We start from the raw sequence: 18,317 nt of genomic DNA on the forward strand, positions 1-18,317 counted from the left end.
CTTAATCTGGAGTTTATTTCTTCTACCACTGTCCTATTCAGTTTGGGTCATGTTCGTGTGGCTTTGTTCTGGATGGGAGTTTTGACTGATTAATTTTGAGTGTTTATAGTGCCTGGAGTTTCTATCCCCTTAAGAGTTTATTGTGGACCCTGTCACTCACATGCTACGGTAGTGAGCAAAACTCACTCTTTTTTACGTACTTTTCTCAGTTTTTCCTATTGTGTTGTAATATAGAAAGTCCCTGTTGGTTATTTTGGAGTTCTTTTGTTCTGTGGACCAGCAAATGCCCTGTTACTGTACTCTACTTCTTCCCACACAGATGATAAAACCTACATAGATCTCATAACTATTAGTTCATCCACACCTTCTGGTATTTGGGGATTTTGTGCATGGGGTTTGGATTTTGCTATCTAATTGCCCAGATTTTATAAGGCAATTAGCAGAGATTTGAAATTTTAGCTGCTGTGTCACATCCTTCTTCCCAGAATTCTTACAAAATTTTTGAGGATTTTGTAACCTCTAGATCATGTTGACTTCTGCTCTCAGGGTTAACATTATGACTGCATTAAATACAAACTGTAGTTAAAAATTAACTATATAACATATATTATCTTATTAATAACTAATAGGTTGTGGTCTAAGAGCCTTTCTGTGTCATCTACAACTAGATATTATAAAAACAATTTCTTATGTCTTTGGTGACCTCTTGAATGCATTAGCTAGGGAAAAGATATGGTAGGAAGAAATACACACACACACACACACAGACACTTATATATGTATACACATATATAAACTTTTATTATGATATAAATAATAAACAACTATATGTTTACAAATTTGCCAGCACTGCTAAGATCTTTAATATATATACATATATGTGTGTGTGTATGTGTATGTATATGTATATTAAAAACAGCCTTATTGAGATACAGTTCACATATGTATAATTCATTCATTTAAAGTATACCATTCAGGGGCACCTGGGTGGCTCGGTCATTAAGCATCTGCCTTTGGCTCAGGTCATGATCCCAGGGTCCTGGGATCGAGCCCCACATTGGGCTCCCTGCTCAGTGGGAAGCCTACTTCTCTCTCTCCCACTCCCCCTGCTTGTATTCCCTCTCTTGCTGTCTCTCTCTCTCTCTCTCTGTCAAACAAATAAATAAGATCTTTAAAAATAAATAAATAAAGTATACCATTCAGTGGGTTTTAGTACATTCACAGTTGTGCAACCATTGCAGCAAACAATTTTAGAACATTTTCTTCACCTCAAAGAGAACCCTATGCTCATTAGCAGTTAATCCTCATTTGTCCCAAATTCTTCCTTTTCCTCCCCACTAGCCCTTGGCAATGACTAATAATACTTTCTTCTCTCTACATTTGCTTGCTTTATACATTTCATATTAATAGAATCATACAATATTTGTGACTCTTTTTTTTCTTACTGAGCATGTTTTCAAATTCATTTATGTTGTAGCATATATCAGTACTTCATTTTTTCCCCAAAGATTTTATTTCAGAAAAAGAGAATGTGTACAAGTGGGGGAGGGGTAGAGGGAGAAGCAGACTCCCTGCTGAGCAGGGTGTCCAATGCAGGGCTTGATCCCAGGACCCTGGGATCATGACTTGAGCCAAAGGCAGACACTTAACTGACTGAACCACCCAGGCACCCCCTTTCACCCAAATCTTTATTTAAATTCTAGTTAGTTAATACACAATGCAATATTGGTTTTAAGAATGGAATTTGGTGGATCAAAAGAAATGAAATCTTGCCATTTGCGACGACGTGGATGGAACTAGAGGGTGTCATGCTTAGTGAAATAAGTCAATCAGAGAAAGACAAGTATCATATGATCTCCCTGATATGAGGAAGTGGAGATACAACATGGGGGGTTAGGGGGGTAGGAGAAGAATAAATGAAACAAGATGGGATCGGGAGGGAGACAAACCCTAAGTGACTCTTAATCTCACAAAACAAACTGAGGGTTTCTGGGGGGAGAGGGGTCGGAAGAGGGGGGTGAGGTTATGGACATTGGGGAGGGCATGTGTTATGATAGTTCTGTGAAGTATGTAAACCTGGCGATTCACAGACCTGTACCCCTGGGGATAAAAATACATTATATGTTTATTAAAAAAAAAAGAAAGAATGGAATTCGGTTGTTCATGTAACACCTAGTGCTTATAACAAGTGCCCTCCTTAATACCCATCACCCATCTAGCCCATCCCCCACCCACCTACCTCCATCAACCCTCAGTTTGTTCTCTATCATTAAGAGTCTTTTATGGTTTGTTTCCCTCTCTTTTTTTCCTTCCTCTCCCATACGGTCTTGGGTTTTGTTTCTTAAACTCTATGTATAAGTGAAATCATATGGTATCTGTCTTTCTCTGACTGACTTATTTCATTAGCACAATACACTCTTGCTCCATGTTGCACCATGTTGTTGCACATGGCAAGATTTCATTCTTTTTGATGGCTGAGTAATATTCCAGTGTGTGTGTGTGTGTGTGTGTGTGTGTGTGTGTGTGTGTGTATACACACATCTTCTTTATCATTCATCAGTTGATGGACATTTGGGTTCTTTCCATACTTTGGCTATTGTTGATAATGCTGCTATAAACATCAGGGTGTATGTATCACTTTGAATCTGTATTTTTGTATCCTTTGGGTAAATACCTAATAGTATAATTGCTAGATTGTAGAGTTTCTATTTCTAACTTTTTGAGGAACCTCCCAACTGTTTTCCAGAATGGCTGCACCAGTTTGCATTCCTATCAAGAGTGCAAGAGGGTTCCCCTTTCTATGCATCCTCAACAACACCTGTTGTTTCTTGTGTTGTTGATTTTAGCCATTCTGACAGGTATGAGGTGGTATCTCATCATGGTTTTGATTTTTATTTCCCTGATGATGAGTGATGCTGAGCATCTTTTCATGTGTCTGTTAGCCATTTGTATATCTTCTTTGGAAAAAAGGTCTTCTTTAAAAGGTTTCTTTGGATAAATGTCTATTCATGTCTTCTGCCCATTTCTTAACTGGATTATCTGTCTTTTGGATGTTGAGTTTGATAAGTTTTTCATAGATTTGGGATACTAACCTTTTATCAGATATGTTGTTTGCAAATATCTACTCCTATTCCATAGGCTGCCTTTTAGTTTTTGTTGATTGTTTCCTTAGTACTTCGTTTCTTTTTATTGTTGATAATATTCCGTTGTATGGACATATCACATTTTATCCGTTCATCAATTGATGAACATTTGGATTCTTTCCAATGTTTTTCTAGTATGAACAATGCTGCTATGAACATTTGTGGATCAGTTTTTGTGTAGATGTGTGTTTTTATTTCTCTTGGGTATATCTTTTTCAGATGTATGATTTCTTATTTATTTATTTATTTATTTATTTATTTATTCAACAGAGAGAGATCACAAGTAGGCAGAGAGGCAGGCAGAGAGAGAGGAAGGAAAGCAGGCTGCTTGCTGAGCAGAGAGCCCGATGCGGGGCTTGATCCCAGGACCCTGGGACCATGACCCAAGCCGAAGGCAGAGGCTTTAACCCACTGAGCCACCCAGGCGCCCCAGATGTATGATTTCTTAAATATGTTCTCTCTTTCTGTGGATTGTCTTTTTACTTTATTGGTAATATTCTTTGAGGGGAGAAAGTTTTTAATTTTGTTGAAGTCTAGTTTCTCTATTTTTCTTTGTCACCTGTACTTTTATCTAAAAATGTTTTGCCTGACTCAGGGTCACAAAGATATATTCCTATATTTTCTTCTAGGAAGAAAATTTTTCTTCTGTATTTTCTTCATACACACACTTAGGTGTGTGGTCTGTTTTTGTTGTTGTTGTTGTTGGTATATCGTGTGACAAAGGGGTCTAACTTCATTTTTGTTCGATTTAATTTTTTCATTTCTATTACAATTATTTCTTTGGTATACAAATTGTCTCAATTTTGTTCTAACCCATTTGTGATCTTTCAACTTAAATTTTTTAATTGATTTCTTACTTAAATACATTGTGCTCATATGATTATGGAATATATGACTACTTAGAAATTCAAAGAGAGGGGCGCCTGGGTGGCTCAGTGGGTTAAAGCCTCTGCCTTTGGCTCAGGTCATGATCTCAGGGTCCTGGGATCGAGCCCCACATCGGGCTCTCTACTCCGCGGGGAGCCTGCTTCCTCCTCTCTCTCTGCCTGCCTCTCTGCCTAGTTGTGATTTCTCTCTGTCAAATAAATAAAAAAAAAAATTAAAAAAAAAGAAAAGAAATTCAAAGAGAAAAACATTATGGTCTAGCTATAATGTAATCAGTGTTTTTATTCCTTGTGTGTCTGTAAAGAATGAATATTCACCAGTTGTTGGGCATAATGTTATATCTCTTAGATCAAGCTTGATAAATTAGACATTTATATCTTTTGTATCCTGGTGATTTTTTTCATCAACCCAGTGTTAGTTAATAACTGACATTGAATTGTGATAAATTGTGTTCAATTGAAATGTGTTAAAATCTTCTACCAACAAGGTGGATTTCTCTGTTTCTTCTTTTAGTTCCTTTTTTTTATGTTTAAGTTTTTCTTAAACATTTTTAAAAAGATTTTATTTATTTAACTGAGAGAGATAAAGGGTGTGTGTGAATAGAGGGAGAGAGGGAGAGGAAGAGGGAGAAGGAGATCCTGTTGAGCAGGGAGCCTGATTTGGGACTTGATCCCAGGACCCTGATATCATGACCTGAGCTGAAGCCAGATGCTTAACTGACTGAGCCACCCAGGTCCCTCTTATGTTTAGTTTTAACTTATGGAAAGTTTCAAGCATACACAAAAGGAAGGAGAATAGTGTAATCAATTCCTATTGCTCTTTCATCTTTAACCTTTGTGAATATATATGGCCAATCTTATTTCATATATATTTTCTCTACCCTTTCTTTTATGCTCTTCCAGTATTTTAAAGCAAATCCTAGACATAACTGTACTTTTGTTTTATAGACTCTGTGTTTAGATTTATTCATATATTTACCACAGTATTTGCTCACCATTCCCTTTTACATTTTCACCTATCTTGGAAGCATTTTCCTTCTGCCTAAAACATATATATATAATACAGTATCCTTTAGTGAGATTTTAGTGGTAAATTTTATGCATTTTTGTTTCTTTGAAATGTTTTTTAATTTTGAGCATCTTCTAGAAAATAAGTGCAGAATTCAAGTTGACATTTACTCTTTCTGAGCTTTTTGAAGGTATTGTTACCATGCCTTTTAGCTGCCATTATTGTTGAGAAATAAATAGAAAGTCTAATTTCTGTTTCTTTATAGATAATCTCATTGGCTTCTTTAGTGACTGCCTCTTTTTCTTTGGAATTCTGTAGTTTCACCATGATAAGACAAATGAAATTGTGTCATAAGGAATTAAATGATAACAATTTTGAGTTATTAAGTTTAATTCCTTAATATTCTATTTCTAAATGGTGATTAGTGATCTGTAAACAGTCATATAAGGAAATATATTTTATCTTAAAAAATCTGGTGAATACTTTTGGAGTACATGATTCTTAATTTTTCAGCTTTATAACTTTCTTCTCAAAATCATGTATATGTACATGATGTTTCTACAGCACTATTGGAAATAATTATGAAAAATGGAAGCACTGCTGGAAATAGCCCTCACTGCCGAAAACCATCAAGTTGTGGTGATCAAAACAAGCCTAATTGTACAAAGGACAGCACATCTGGTAGCAGTGAAAGTGGAAAGGGCTACACCAAAGACCAAATAGATGGAGTTCTCAGGTAGGGATAAATATGACTTTTATCTCACCTATAATTGATACTAACGTACTTTTTGATGTTTTAACACCTAAAAAAATGTGTGAACTATAATTTAGTGGAAGAATTGAACTCTGGGTGTCTTGTGCTTTATGTTATTTATCAAATCAGTCTATAAAGCACCAACTCTATGGAACGTTTCATCTTTTAAAGTAACTATAAGGCAAAAGTTCCTTCCAGATATTTTTTTCCTTGGGGAAATATTATTTCAGTTTTTTGATGTAGTATGATATTTAGATAACTGTAATAAAAGAGGGAAAGAATTGTTTTGTCTTTGTATACAGGAAAGTAGGAGAATTTCATATGAAAGGAAAATTGAGGACAAATAGCAATAGCATTTTCAAATTCCTACTTGTATTAATGTAGCACAATTTTTTTTCTATTTCTTTAAGGCCATCATATATATATGTGTATATATATACATATATATGCAAACATAATAATGTGTTTTTCTTTTAATATTTTTCTTACTGTCATTATTCTACCTCTGTGTTTTTAGTTTTACCTCATGTTACACTCTACTTAAAGTCAAAGAATTAGGTAGAGTTAGAAAATTGTGAACTGGGTTTTGGGGATCTGATGTGACTGATTTTATAATTAAGAAAAGATTTTCTGGAAATAAAATGAACCTTTCAGTATGAAACACTACAGAAAATGCTGTTTTGTTTTCTGCTACAGCTTAGGGAAGCTGTATTGATATTGTACTGATGTTGCTCTCCAGGGAAACTAAAGTGTAAGGTTGAAGGACTCTAAACAGTGATTAATCAGATAATTCACATGGAGAATGAATTGTAGTACAGTGAACTAGCTCAAGTGAAAAGCAGCTAAAACTAGATTGTTTTTCTCTTTACGTTTTTTTATCTATTTTTCTTCTGATCTTATTTCCTCATCCTTTTTTTCTCCATTGCTTTTTAGTTCATCCTTTTTTTTTCTTACCATAATTTAGAATTGAAGTCATTTTAATCAAATATCAATGTATTTACATTTTTCTTTTTTCCCTGCATATTTAGATGCTAAAGTTTGATTGTAACATTTTATCTGAGTGTGGCCACAGATGTTGGTGTTTGGTGGAAAAAAAGAAAAGAAAAAAGACTTCCTAATCATGGTGAAGCCATGCTAAAGGGTATTTGATTAGCATGAATGGTAGTGAAGTATTTTTGGGATATAAGTTAATTTTGCTAACTACTTTTATAACTAGTGTTGGGTGAGAGTTGTCTGAATATGTGAGACAAGTGAATGAAAAAATGGACACTTCCTTTTGAATTTCTTCAAGAAAAAGCTTTAATTAAATGGTGTGCTGAAATGTGTTCTAGGAAACCACATCTATTTGAAAACAAATTATATTTTCTTCTAAAATTTACTTCTGCTGGGAGAGTATGTTCTTAATGAAAGACCTAAATAAAGTTAATTGTATTGTATGTGATTTCTTTTTAGAATCATTTTGTGATTAAAGAAAAGACAAAGAACTACTTTTATATTTTGAAATATCACCAAAGAATAGAGTTGAAAATTTTGGAGAATAGTATCCCCTAAATTTGGTGCTATTTTTTAAAAATCTTTTTCTCTTTGTTTCTTCTACTCTCCCCTTGAAATGAAAAGAGGAGTAATTCAACGTATGATAGAAATAATGAAGGAAGAACAGTGCTTCATTTTACTGTCTCTTGGAATATTTAGGCAGGATATCTTGAGAATGGAATAATGAAAGATGATGGTGGGTGCAGATACACTTTGTATATGGTCAGATTTGGAAAGATCGAAAGAAGAAGTTAAGGGAGTTTCTGTCTGTTGGCTTCTATATTCCCTGTGAAACTAGAGATGAGGTTATCATCTGAGAGAAGAGTAAAGGTGAGAATGGAAGCCTGAAGAGAGTTGTAAAAGTGCGGGAAATTTCCAGAGGGGAAAGGCAAAGGGAATGGAGGGATTGCCTGTTAGCACTGAGGACCAGCCAAATTTCAGACCATGAATTCTTATTGGGTATAAGTATTAGCTTAGTAGTACAGCTGTATTAGAAGTTGTTTCTCTGGTCAATAATTTTCTTATCCCATTTTATTAAATGCAGTTTTGTTTTTTTTTTCTTTTGAGGACTAAATGTGATTGGAACATTCTTTAATAGAATCCCTGAGTTATTCAGAGTACTTCAGTTGATAACTTATAAGAGTTGCTGAGCTGAGTTATGTAACATTTACTCATTATATAAGGCTTCATAAGTGTTGCTTAAGTGAGGTAACAGATCACCAGCAAACACTTAAATGCTGCATGGTTTTGTTTTTTCTTTTACATATACACAGGGGATTTTTTCTGAAGAAAGCCGTGTTATCTTGTGTTAGCAGGATTATGCAAACAAGTTGCTCAGTGACAATTTGGCTCAATGGGAGAAGCCATGCAATAATACTTCATCCATTGCATAAGTTAGAGCTAGTTTACAGTAGGACTGAAGAAAAAGTGTATGACTTTGTAAAGATAATGTTCTGTGTAACTAAACACTGTTTTTGAGTTGAAATATATTGAGAAGTGTCCTGGATCTAATTTGAAGTTTTTAATTTCTCATTGAAAAAAAGCCCGTCTTTTATTTTAAAAACTTACAAGATCATTGTAAAAGCATTAACAGGGTCATCATTCTGTTTATCAATTAGGAACACTTCTGTACAATTATTATGTCATTTGAATTGTGGGCATTTCATTAGGATTTGATTTAAGCTGTAGTTCTTGAAATGAAAAGAAATCATTTTGCTAAACTTATGAAATAAATAATCCTTTGTCTCAGGAATAAATAAGTATTTCCCTAAACACCAATTAAATTTGGAGTCTATTTAAATGATCAGCTTTAACATGCAAAAAAGAATTGAAAGAGGACCTTCCTGCCCTACCCAGTATGCATTCTTGCACATAAAAGAAGACATAGGGTCTGAACTAGATGTACTTCTCCATTGCTGAGCTTGCAGTTAGTCTTTCTGGCCTGAATGTACATTATTTCCTTCCAGGGTAGGTAATAGGTTACCTCTTTTTAATTTCTTTATCTCTTTTTAAAAATTTCTTTGGTGAAGATGGAGAAGAAGATTTGACTCTTTGAGTAAGGAGTGAACTGTAGAAAGTATGACAAATGCAGTTAATTGGTGAAGGAATGATAAATAGAAATATGAATTAAATATATGAATGGTAATTTTTCATTCAGTTGTGAAAAATTAGGTAAATGTATGTGGAGCATTACTTGAAATATATAGTGGTCTTCAGCTGGTGCATTGGTGATTTCAACTTTATACCTCTCTGCTAGCATCTCAAAAAAATTCTCTCCTAATATATGATGAAAAGCTCAGTGCAGGGAGGATATGGTAAAACTAGCTACACTTAAGAATTAGTGAAATAATTGTCTTCCTACCTTTTTTCTCTTTGTGACAATTCTTTCCCTTTTTTAAAGATTTTATTTATTTGAGAGAGCATGGGGGGGTGGACAGAGGGAGAGGGAGAAGCAGACTCCTCATCTTTGTGACAATTAGCTTTATGACCCATCTCTAAAGGATTGTGAATTCCAACCTAATTTCCCTACATTATCCAGCAGTCCTCTCTTGGGCTGCCTTTTTCTATTGCCTAGACTTTTATGCTTAGGAAATCTCCACAGAATAATTTTTGGAAGGTTAATCTGGTTATAATAAATCATCTTATGCATGTAAACCAAGTAATAGTGACTAGAATCGTTTAGTGTTTTGTTTATCACTTCCTTTTGTTTTCTGCATTCAGATATTATCTGTCATATTCACAATCTACTCTATTCCTTCTCCTCTTCTCCTATTTCTCCTCTCTTCCAAATTGATGTTTGGTGCCAACTTCATTTTTATTATAGCACTTACCACCTTTGGCTTTTAGATCCTAACCATTTCTGCCCTTATATTTGGACGTTCAACACATATGGTGAACAAAACATAATCCTTGCTTTCAAGAGACCTTGTAGTCTACAATAGAAGACTAGTCAGAAAAGGTAGCTGCAGTACACTGTGGTAATTGCTGGGAGACAGGGCTCACGTCCAGAGGTTTTTGAGGGGGATAGAAAAGGAACACCAAAGTTAGTCTTGAGGAATTGGAGTTCTTGAGAAAAGGAAAGGAAGGCTAAGTTGAGGTCTGAAGAAATTGTAGAAACTAAATAAGAAGGGAGGCAGAGAAGGCATGTTTTAGGCATCAAAACCAACATTTGAAAATACCTGTGAGAATAGTCTGTTTAAACAGTGATTGGAAAAGCAAACAGAAAGGAAGAGGTGGGCTACCCTGATGTCTGAAGGACTTCTTTTCCTTGTTTTAATTTCTGAGATAGCAGGATTTTTCAAGTCAGACAGACTGAGGTTTGAATCCTTACTTGTGAGGCCTTTCCTAATCATCCTATTTAGATATAGCTGGCCTCCCCGTCCATTCTCTCATCTCCTTTGTCACATTAGTTTTTTCTAAATATTTATCACCATGCGATGTACTTTATATTTTACTTATATAATTTGTTCATTGCTCATTCCTCTCCCAATTGTAAATTTAGTGTGAGCAGGGATTTTTTTTTTTTTTTACTGTCTTATTCACCATTAGCATCTGAAACAGTGTCTAGCAGAAAGTAGATGATCTGTAAATTTTTATTGAAGAAATAAATTTCAGTTGCCATCTATTACTTGGTTATAGGACTTTTGGCAACTTCCTTAACCATTTTCAGCCTCGATTTTCTCATTGGTTAGATAGAAACAACAGCTACCTGATGAGGAGTAAGTGAGACAGTTTGTAAAAAATAATCAACATAGTAAGATTCTGCAATTCTCTGTGTGAAATCTTTGTAGATCAGATACAGTTTGGAATTCAGAATTGTTCCTATTTTAGAAAGGTAATAAGGAGAGTACATTATACATAATAACATTTAACATCTGGCAAACAGCCCATTACTTAATAGTTAGATTTCTACAGCAACATGTAGAAATACTCACACTTAAATGGGATAAATGAAAACTCTATAGAACTTCATGTCCCTTCAGGTCAAATTTTGCCTCTAAAAGAGTTCAAGTCAGGTTTTTGCAGTCAAATTATAGAATAACTTTCATTTTTCAGAGCTTTATGGATATTGGAACATGGATATGTGATTGTGGACCTGTGCCTGACACACAGTAGGTGTTCTATAAATGTCCCCTTTCCCTTTTTCTCTCTCACATAGTTTCTAAACATATCTGGGAGAATGGGTCTCTACAAAGGCAGGAATCATTCTGTTTTATTCACTAATATATCTCAAGTGCCCAGAGCACTGTGACATAATTGGTGCTCCATAAGTATTGTTGATTAAATAAATACCACGTTTATGAAATGAAGTTGATTGTTAGTACTTATTAAATATCTAAAGTAGAAAAAAACAATTTTAATTATTACTACCATAAAAACTGCGTAACAGACTTTTGTTGATAGGTGATTATAAAAAAATTTCTGTATCTTAAACGTGTCTTTTCTTTTTACCTTTGTTCATTTGACAAATGTTGAACGTTTTCATTGTAAAAGGAGAGCTAAGGCTTATTTATTTCAGAAATACTTACTGAGAATCTACCCTGCACCAAGCACTATCATGGCTTATAGTTTCAGTAGTAAAATAAGATCGGTTTTATATCTTTCCTTTGAGAACTTCTAGTCACTGCAATTCTTTAGCTGTCAGTGAACAATTATGCCTTAGATCTTTTCACCTGTTACTACTTTAAGCTACTCACACATGGAACACATCCAAAGTCATAAAGTACTCCACAGAGAATATTTAAAATGTTACTGTATTTTAGTGAAGGAAAATTATTAGGTTTCAGGAGAATATTAGTATTTAGAAGTATTAATGTTCTCTGCTCCATTCAGAGTATTTTTTTTTCCTTAAGATACTTTAAAGACTCTGGGCTTAAACCATTAACATCTTTAATTAGCTATGTAAGTAATCTTCAGAAGTATGCTAATCATAATGAAAATTGGGTCTAACAACCATTTTTGAGTCCTGTGATCTATATTATTATGAGATTTCCTTTTTCTTAGACGGACACAGATGAGTTCTCTTTAGTATAGCAGAGCTGAGTTAACTTGCCTTGACATTTAAACCATAAGGTATTTGTAATTGTTTTACATGCACTAAACTATTGCTTTGATATTTGGTAGGTCTACGTTATGTGACAACAAAAATCTTGGAATGCAATTCATATCAATTAATCTTTAGCTATGACATACTTGTGAAGAGTTTTGGAATTTCTTTGTGCACTTAAAAATTCCGTAAAATTGTTCTTGTCCTCTCATTTTAGTTTTGGTGTGTGCTCTGTCCTTCATCCATGATTGTTACAGGCTTTGCTTTACTTCTCTAGTTGTGATAAAAAGCACCAAGGACATTCTCATGGCCAACTCTCCTTAGACTGGGAAGAGGTTAAAGGAATGGTCTGTGATCAAAAAAGAGATTGAAGCAATAGCCTTTAATGGGATAAGCTATATTTTGGCACTGAGAAAATAATCCACAGACAGTTCTTTCTACTATACTAATAAATAAATACTTAGACATATTACATGAAGTTCTTCCTTGAAATTTACATTATAACACACTCTTTTGTTTACAGCATAAACAAATGTAAAAATTACTATGAAGTACTTGGAGTTACCAAAGATGCTGGTGATGAAGATTTGAAAAAAGCTTATAGAAAGCTTGCTTTGAAGTTTCATCCAGACAAAAACCACGCACCTGGAGCAACAGATGCTTTTAAAAGTAAAGTAAACCTTTAAAGCAATTTTACTAAGCTCTTTTTAGAACCCACTTTACAGTGTTTTAGAATATTAAATTCTGCATTTACACTGGTACATTTAGAATCCAGCATAAGTAAGGTCCTCAAAATCCTTTAAAACTTTGCTATTAATTGGTTATGCCAAGAGCCAAATAAATGCACTGTGGCTCCACAAAAGCAAATGCCAGTTTGGGCAAAGTCCTAAGTAACTTTTCTAGATAATCATGCATGCTTTCTAGTTTACCACACACTGGTAGTGTGGTGATTATACATAAGCTTCTAGTGTATTACCATCTGTTTCCAAAGGGAACTAAAAATACAGCTTTTGCAAGTTTTTAGGGTAATAGAAACTGTCTAGAATTGGAAAATTGCTTGGAATTTTCTGCCTTGTGTTCTTATATTTCTGATAACTGGCCAACTTTTGCATTTTCTTATATGTGGTTTTATCTAATGTGATTTTTGTTTTGTTTTGTTTTTAAGAATTAGTTTCTTTGGACTCCTGGCTGGCTTAGTTAGTGGAGCATGCAGCTCTTGATCTCAGGGTCATGAGTTCAAGCCCCACACTGGGTGTAGAACTTACTTAAAAAATAATAATAATAATAATTAGTTTTTCTCCTTTTGCCTATTCATTTTTCTTCATTTTCTTTCTTAATATTATTTCAGGGTTGGTTTGGGTTTTTTGCCTATTTAGTAAATAAATGTTAGAGAGTTTATTTTTATAATTTTGTATTTTATTACATACAATTTATTCATAATAGTTAACTTATAATTCTTGAAAAATGCTTATATTTGTGATTGTTCCTTCTTTTGAATTTGGCACTTATAGAGCCCACATCCAATGTTTTCAGTGAAGTGCTAGAGTCTTGGAATAATAGGAAGGAAATACTAATTTTTAAAATGCTCCTGGGGCACCAACGTGGCTCAGTAAGTTAGGCGTTCGACTTTTGACTTAAGCCCAGGTCATGATCTCAGGGTCCTGAGTTATAGCTCTGCATCTGGCTCCATGCTGGGCCTGAAACGTGCTTAAGATTCTCTCTCTCCCTCTGTCATTCCCCCCACCTCATGCACTCTTTTTCTCTAAAAAAAATAAAATAAAATGAAATGCTTCTAAAGGATAGATGATTTCATTGGTCTTTCACAAAATACTGTTTAAATTGTTTCCAAAACAGTTTTATATATCTTGAAGGAAGTTGCCAAGTAAAATATAGTCAGGCAATTATTAATATGTTTCAATTAAAGCAATTGCCAAAGTGGTGCTGGTGGAAGTAAAATATCACTGTGACAGTGAGAACCTTCTCTTTTGTTTTCTTAAGTTAAAAGTGGCATGTTGAAAGTACCAAAAATGTTTCTTCACTCAAAAACACTAACTTTAGGGGCGCCTGGGTGGCTGAGTGGGTTAAGCCGCTGCCTTCGGCTCAGGTCATGATCTCAGGGTCCTGGGATCGAGTCCCCCATCGGGCTCGCCGCTCTGCGGCGAGCCTGCTTCCCTCTCTCTCTCTCTGCCTGCCTCTCTGTCTACTTGTCATCTCTCTCTGTCAAATAAATAAATAAAATCTTAAAAAAAAAAAAAAAACTAACTTTAGCACGTTTCCCCAAAAGTTAAAAAAATTTTTTCACATTATGAATTAAAATCATTTAATTTAAAATTGTTGGTGTTTTTAAATAGTGAAAAACATTTAGGTAGTGAATTTTTGCATATTTGTGATCCGCTATGTGATTTCAGTATTCTCCATTAATGTTAAAAATGTTAAATTGTTTTCTCTGACTCCTGTATTTAAATCATTTGGCATTATTAGTCTTGGGATAACAGTTAGTGGACCTCCCAATATTTTTACATCTTATGTATTTTGAAGAGGTGAGCAGCATAAATGTCACCCGAGCTAGACATTCAGAAGGGGCTTTTTTACAAAGGTGATTACGCTTTGATGTGGTACATTTCAGAGTCCAATGCTCTACCTTGCGCACTAGAAACTTAATATTTATCAACATGCTGGGAGGTGGTTCATCTCTAGAGAAGAGGCTCACATTATTCAATACACAGGAGGTTATCTGTAAATCAGAATACTAATTTATTAATCCCAAAGAGGATCAGAATAGAGAGTTGGTTGATGAGCCCATTTTTCATTGAGTGGAAACTATATAGAAAACTAGATTGTAATCCACAGATGCTTGGTGAGCAAAGGTAGTTAATTAGAAAGTATTACAGTTAGTGTCATCATTCAGGAATAGGTTTCATTTATTCAGCACACAGGGTCTTTTCTTAATCTTCTGAATTGTCTTATTTTATTTTTAACCAATTAATCCTAACATCTGTTTTTCGGATACCAAGCTGTTTATTTTAAGCACATACTGTAGTTTTTTCTTTTGTATGAAAACGGTATAGATTGATTGCTCTGTAACTCCAAAACACTTTTTACAGAAGATGGAAACCACTTGCTTTTTATTTCTTCGAAGAACAGAGAAAGAGGAGGTAATTGGTTTAGGGAGTTAAATTAGGTAAAGAGATATTTTCATTTGTGTGTGTTTTGTTTTGTTTTTTTAAGTAAGCTCAGTGCCCAAAGTGGAGCTTGAACTTCTGATCAAGAGTCACATGAAAAACAAAACAAAACAAAACAACTGCTGAGCCAGCCAGATGTCCTTTCATTTGTGTGTTTTAAAAAGCTTTAGAAATTAAGAGGTTGCTGTCAAGAAGGGTAGACTAAATGAACTCTTGAGTTCATGTGGCTGTTCTTTAAAGTTAAGATTGTAACTCAAGTTTCTCAAAGCAGGGAATATTTAAATAAAATCACATCTAGAGAGTGACTTGCACAGTATATATGAACACTTTTAAAAGTGTTTGCTTTTTTTAAAAAATATTTTTAGTAAAGGTGAATCCTAAAACTGATATTACTGGAAGTACGACTCTGGCAGTATTGATAGATATGCTTCTTTTTTAGGTATTTGTTAATATCTTGGTGTTGTTTATAAGTACATTGTTTGGATCTCTGATCATGCTTTCCCATTAGAGCAATATTATAAATGATGGTTATGTTCCTGAATCATAGATCTGTTTGAGAATCTAAAGAAAGTTTTGGACCATCTCAGATAAATGGACCATCCAACTAATTTTTCATACATTGGGGTCCACAGACCATCTAAAAGCTATCTCTGAATCCCAGGTTTTAGAATTGCCATCAGGAGAAAAGTTCCAGAGTGTATGGGTATAATTAATTTCAGTGTGTTACATAATCATCCAAAAACAACTACCTAATGTGTGTCTATTTGCTTGTACAGTACCTATGGCAGCTACACATGGGATCCAAAAAGTATTTTTAAAATATCCCATATTACAAAAGGCTTACAATCTACTTTAAGAAATAAGCTATATTTATGAAATGATTATTAGAAGTGTCAGAATGAGAATAGGGTAATTTCTACTTTTAGAGCAAAGCACTGCAACTTTTGTAAGTAGCCTCAAGAAGACATTTTGGTAACCAATGTACCATTGCCTCTTTTGGAAATGGGAGTATGAGATGGCAAATAGAATTCTTTACTATAAATGAATTATCATTAAACTAGCAAAATGAGATAGGAATTCTAAAAACTATCTGGATCCATTCAAAAGCAAAATCATACTTTTTACTGGGCGGTGGGGATTTGCAGTGAAAACATAGATACCCTTCCTACCCTCATGGAGGTTACAGTTTTAAGAGGAATAAATTGTTAATGAATAAAAGGAAAGGTAGCTCACTCTGGGCTAGAGTGAACAAAAACAGTTTTATAATGTCAGTTGAATAGAGTATACCTACTATGCTAAAAAATTTTTTACCTTAAACAAGTATCCTAACCTTTTTGAACTTCAGGAGGCTCATCTGTAAAATAGAACAATAATGAATACTGTAATAACATATTGGGTTCAGAGCCTGGCACTTGGTAGCTACTGTAATTGTTATTGGTTTGAATAGCACTAATGAATGACCAGATTAGTATATTCAAAAGAAATAGGGTATTAAAGGATGTTGCAAAATAGTAAGAAAGCAAGATGAATGTTCCTTTGTGTTCAAGATATTAGGGAGACTTATCAGTTTCCTGTAAAAATTTGTATTGGGAGGTAATAACATGTGCAATTATAAGCAATGTATAAATTTAATGTACAAAGCTAACGTATAAACCTTTTTTAAGTGGGGGAGAGGCAGAGAGAGAGAGAGAATCTTTTTTTTTTTTTCAAAGATTTTGTTTATTTATTTGAGACAGTAAGAGAGACCATAAGAGGGGAGAAGGTCAGAGAGAGAAGCAGATTCCCCGTGGAGCTGGGAGCCTGATGCGGGACTCCATTCTGGGACTCCTGGATCATGACCTGAGCTGAAGGCAGTTGCTTAACCAACAGAGCCACCCAGGCGCCCTGAGAGAGAGAATCCTAAGCAGGTTCCACACCCAGCATTGAGCCCTCCACAAGTCTTAATGTCATAAGATTATGTCCTGAGCTGAAATCAAGAGTCTGATGCTTAACCGACTGTGTCATCCAGGCGCCATTAATGTATAACCTTTAAAAGAAATTGTTACTATTTTACTCTTTTCTTGATTAGCCTGAAATAGGGCTTGTTTTATTTTACTTTGTTTTTTGAAGGTTGTTTTTGGTTAATATGACAGTAGCTCTTATATGGGGAAGTCTTTTTATAATAAAAAAAAAACTTTGCTTACCAACTAGAACTCTTTACCTTTTCAGAAATTGGAAATGCTTATGCTGTTTTAAGCAATCCAGAAAAACGAAAGCAGTATGACCTCACAGGCAATGAAGAACAAGCGTGTAATCACCAAAACAATGGCAGATTTAACTTCCATCGAGGTTGTGAAGCTGATATAACTCCGGAAGACTTATTTAATATATTCTTTGGTGGTGGATTTCCTTCAGGTATTTTAATGTTAGTTGTAAATAATATATTTTATGAAGCTAGAGATTCTCACCTAGATTATCTACCTTCTCCCCTGCATTTCGTACACTGTTAATGATCCTCTGATGATTTTTCATGAAGGTAGAAAAAAATGTTAGACTTACTACCTTTACTGTGAGTTTACTTTTTTTTTGAAAAAATGTTTTAACTTTTAAAAAAAATAAAGGATGGGGCGCCTGGGTGGCTCAGCGGGTTAAAGCCTCTGCCTTCGGCTCAGGTCATGATCCCAGGGTCCTGGGATCGAGCCCCGCATCGGGCTCTCTGCTTGGCTGGGAGCCTGCTTCCTCCTCTCTCTCTGCCTGCCTCTCTGCCTACTTGCCTACTTGTAATCTCTATCTGTCAAATAAATAAATCTTAAAAAAAAAAAAAAATAAAATAAAATAAAGGAGTAAAGATATTCTCTATTTTATATAAAGCTGAAAAAAGGATGTGTAAGTAGGAAATCCACTGGCAGTGTCTTATTTAAACGCTATTACAATTACAGGAGGTATCCTATACCCCAGATGAAGATTTGACTTTGGTTCTCTGAAGATCTGTGTAGATATTTCATTCATAACATTATAAATTGCTAATTTGGATGTATTTGGAGATACTTTCCATTGAAATATTAAAAGGTCTGATTCATAGGTTATATATAAAGTAAATGGGTTTTCAAAATTATATTAAGAGAGAAATAATTAGTTGAACTAGGCTATCAAAGTAAAATACTGTATAGAGGTACTACTAAATGAATTGATTTTATACTACCAGCATAAGTTGTATTGAACGCTACTTATATTTACTATGAGTTCTGTGAAAATTAATTTTCTTTCAGAATAGCTCCTATAAGGTA

General features: G+C 34.4%; 1 protein-coding gene across 2 annotated transcripts in view; it reads left to right on the forward strand.

Annotated features, from left to right (window-relative positions):
* The window catches only part of DNAJB14 (DnaJ heat shock protein family (Hsp40) member B14), a 45,607-nt gene that overhangs the window by 12,229 nt on the left and 15,061 nt on the right, over window positions 1–18,317 (forward strand). For both annotated transcript variants that reach the window (XM_045997757.1, XM_045997756.1), the window contains exons 2-4: window positions 5,601–5,772; window positions 12,393–12,538; window positions 17,260–17,445. In XM_045997757.1, the coding sequence (XP_045853713.1) occupies window positions 5,601–5,772; window positions 12,393–12,538; window positions 17,260–17,445 (504 nt within the window). The remainder of the gene's footprint in view (window positions 1–5,600; window positions 5,773–12,392; window positions 12,539–17,259; window positions 17,446–18,317) is intronic.

Source organism: Meles meles, chromosome 2, assembly GCF_922984935.1.
Source record: "Meles meles chromosome 2, mMelMel3.1 paternal haplotype, whole genome shotgun sequence".
Lineage (NCBI taxonomy): Eukaryota > Metazoa > Chordata > Mammalia > Carnivora > Mustelidae > Meles > Meles meles.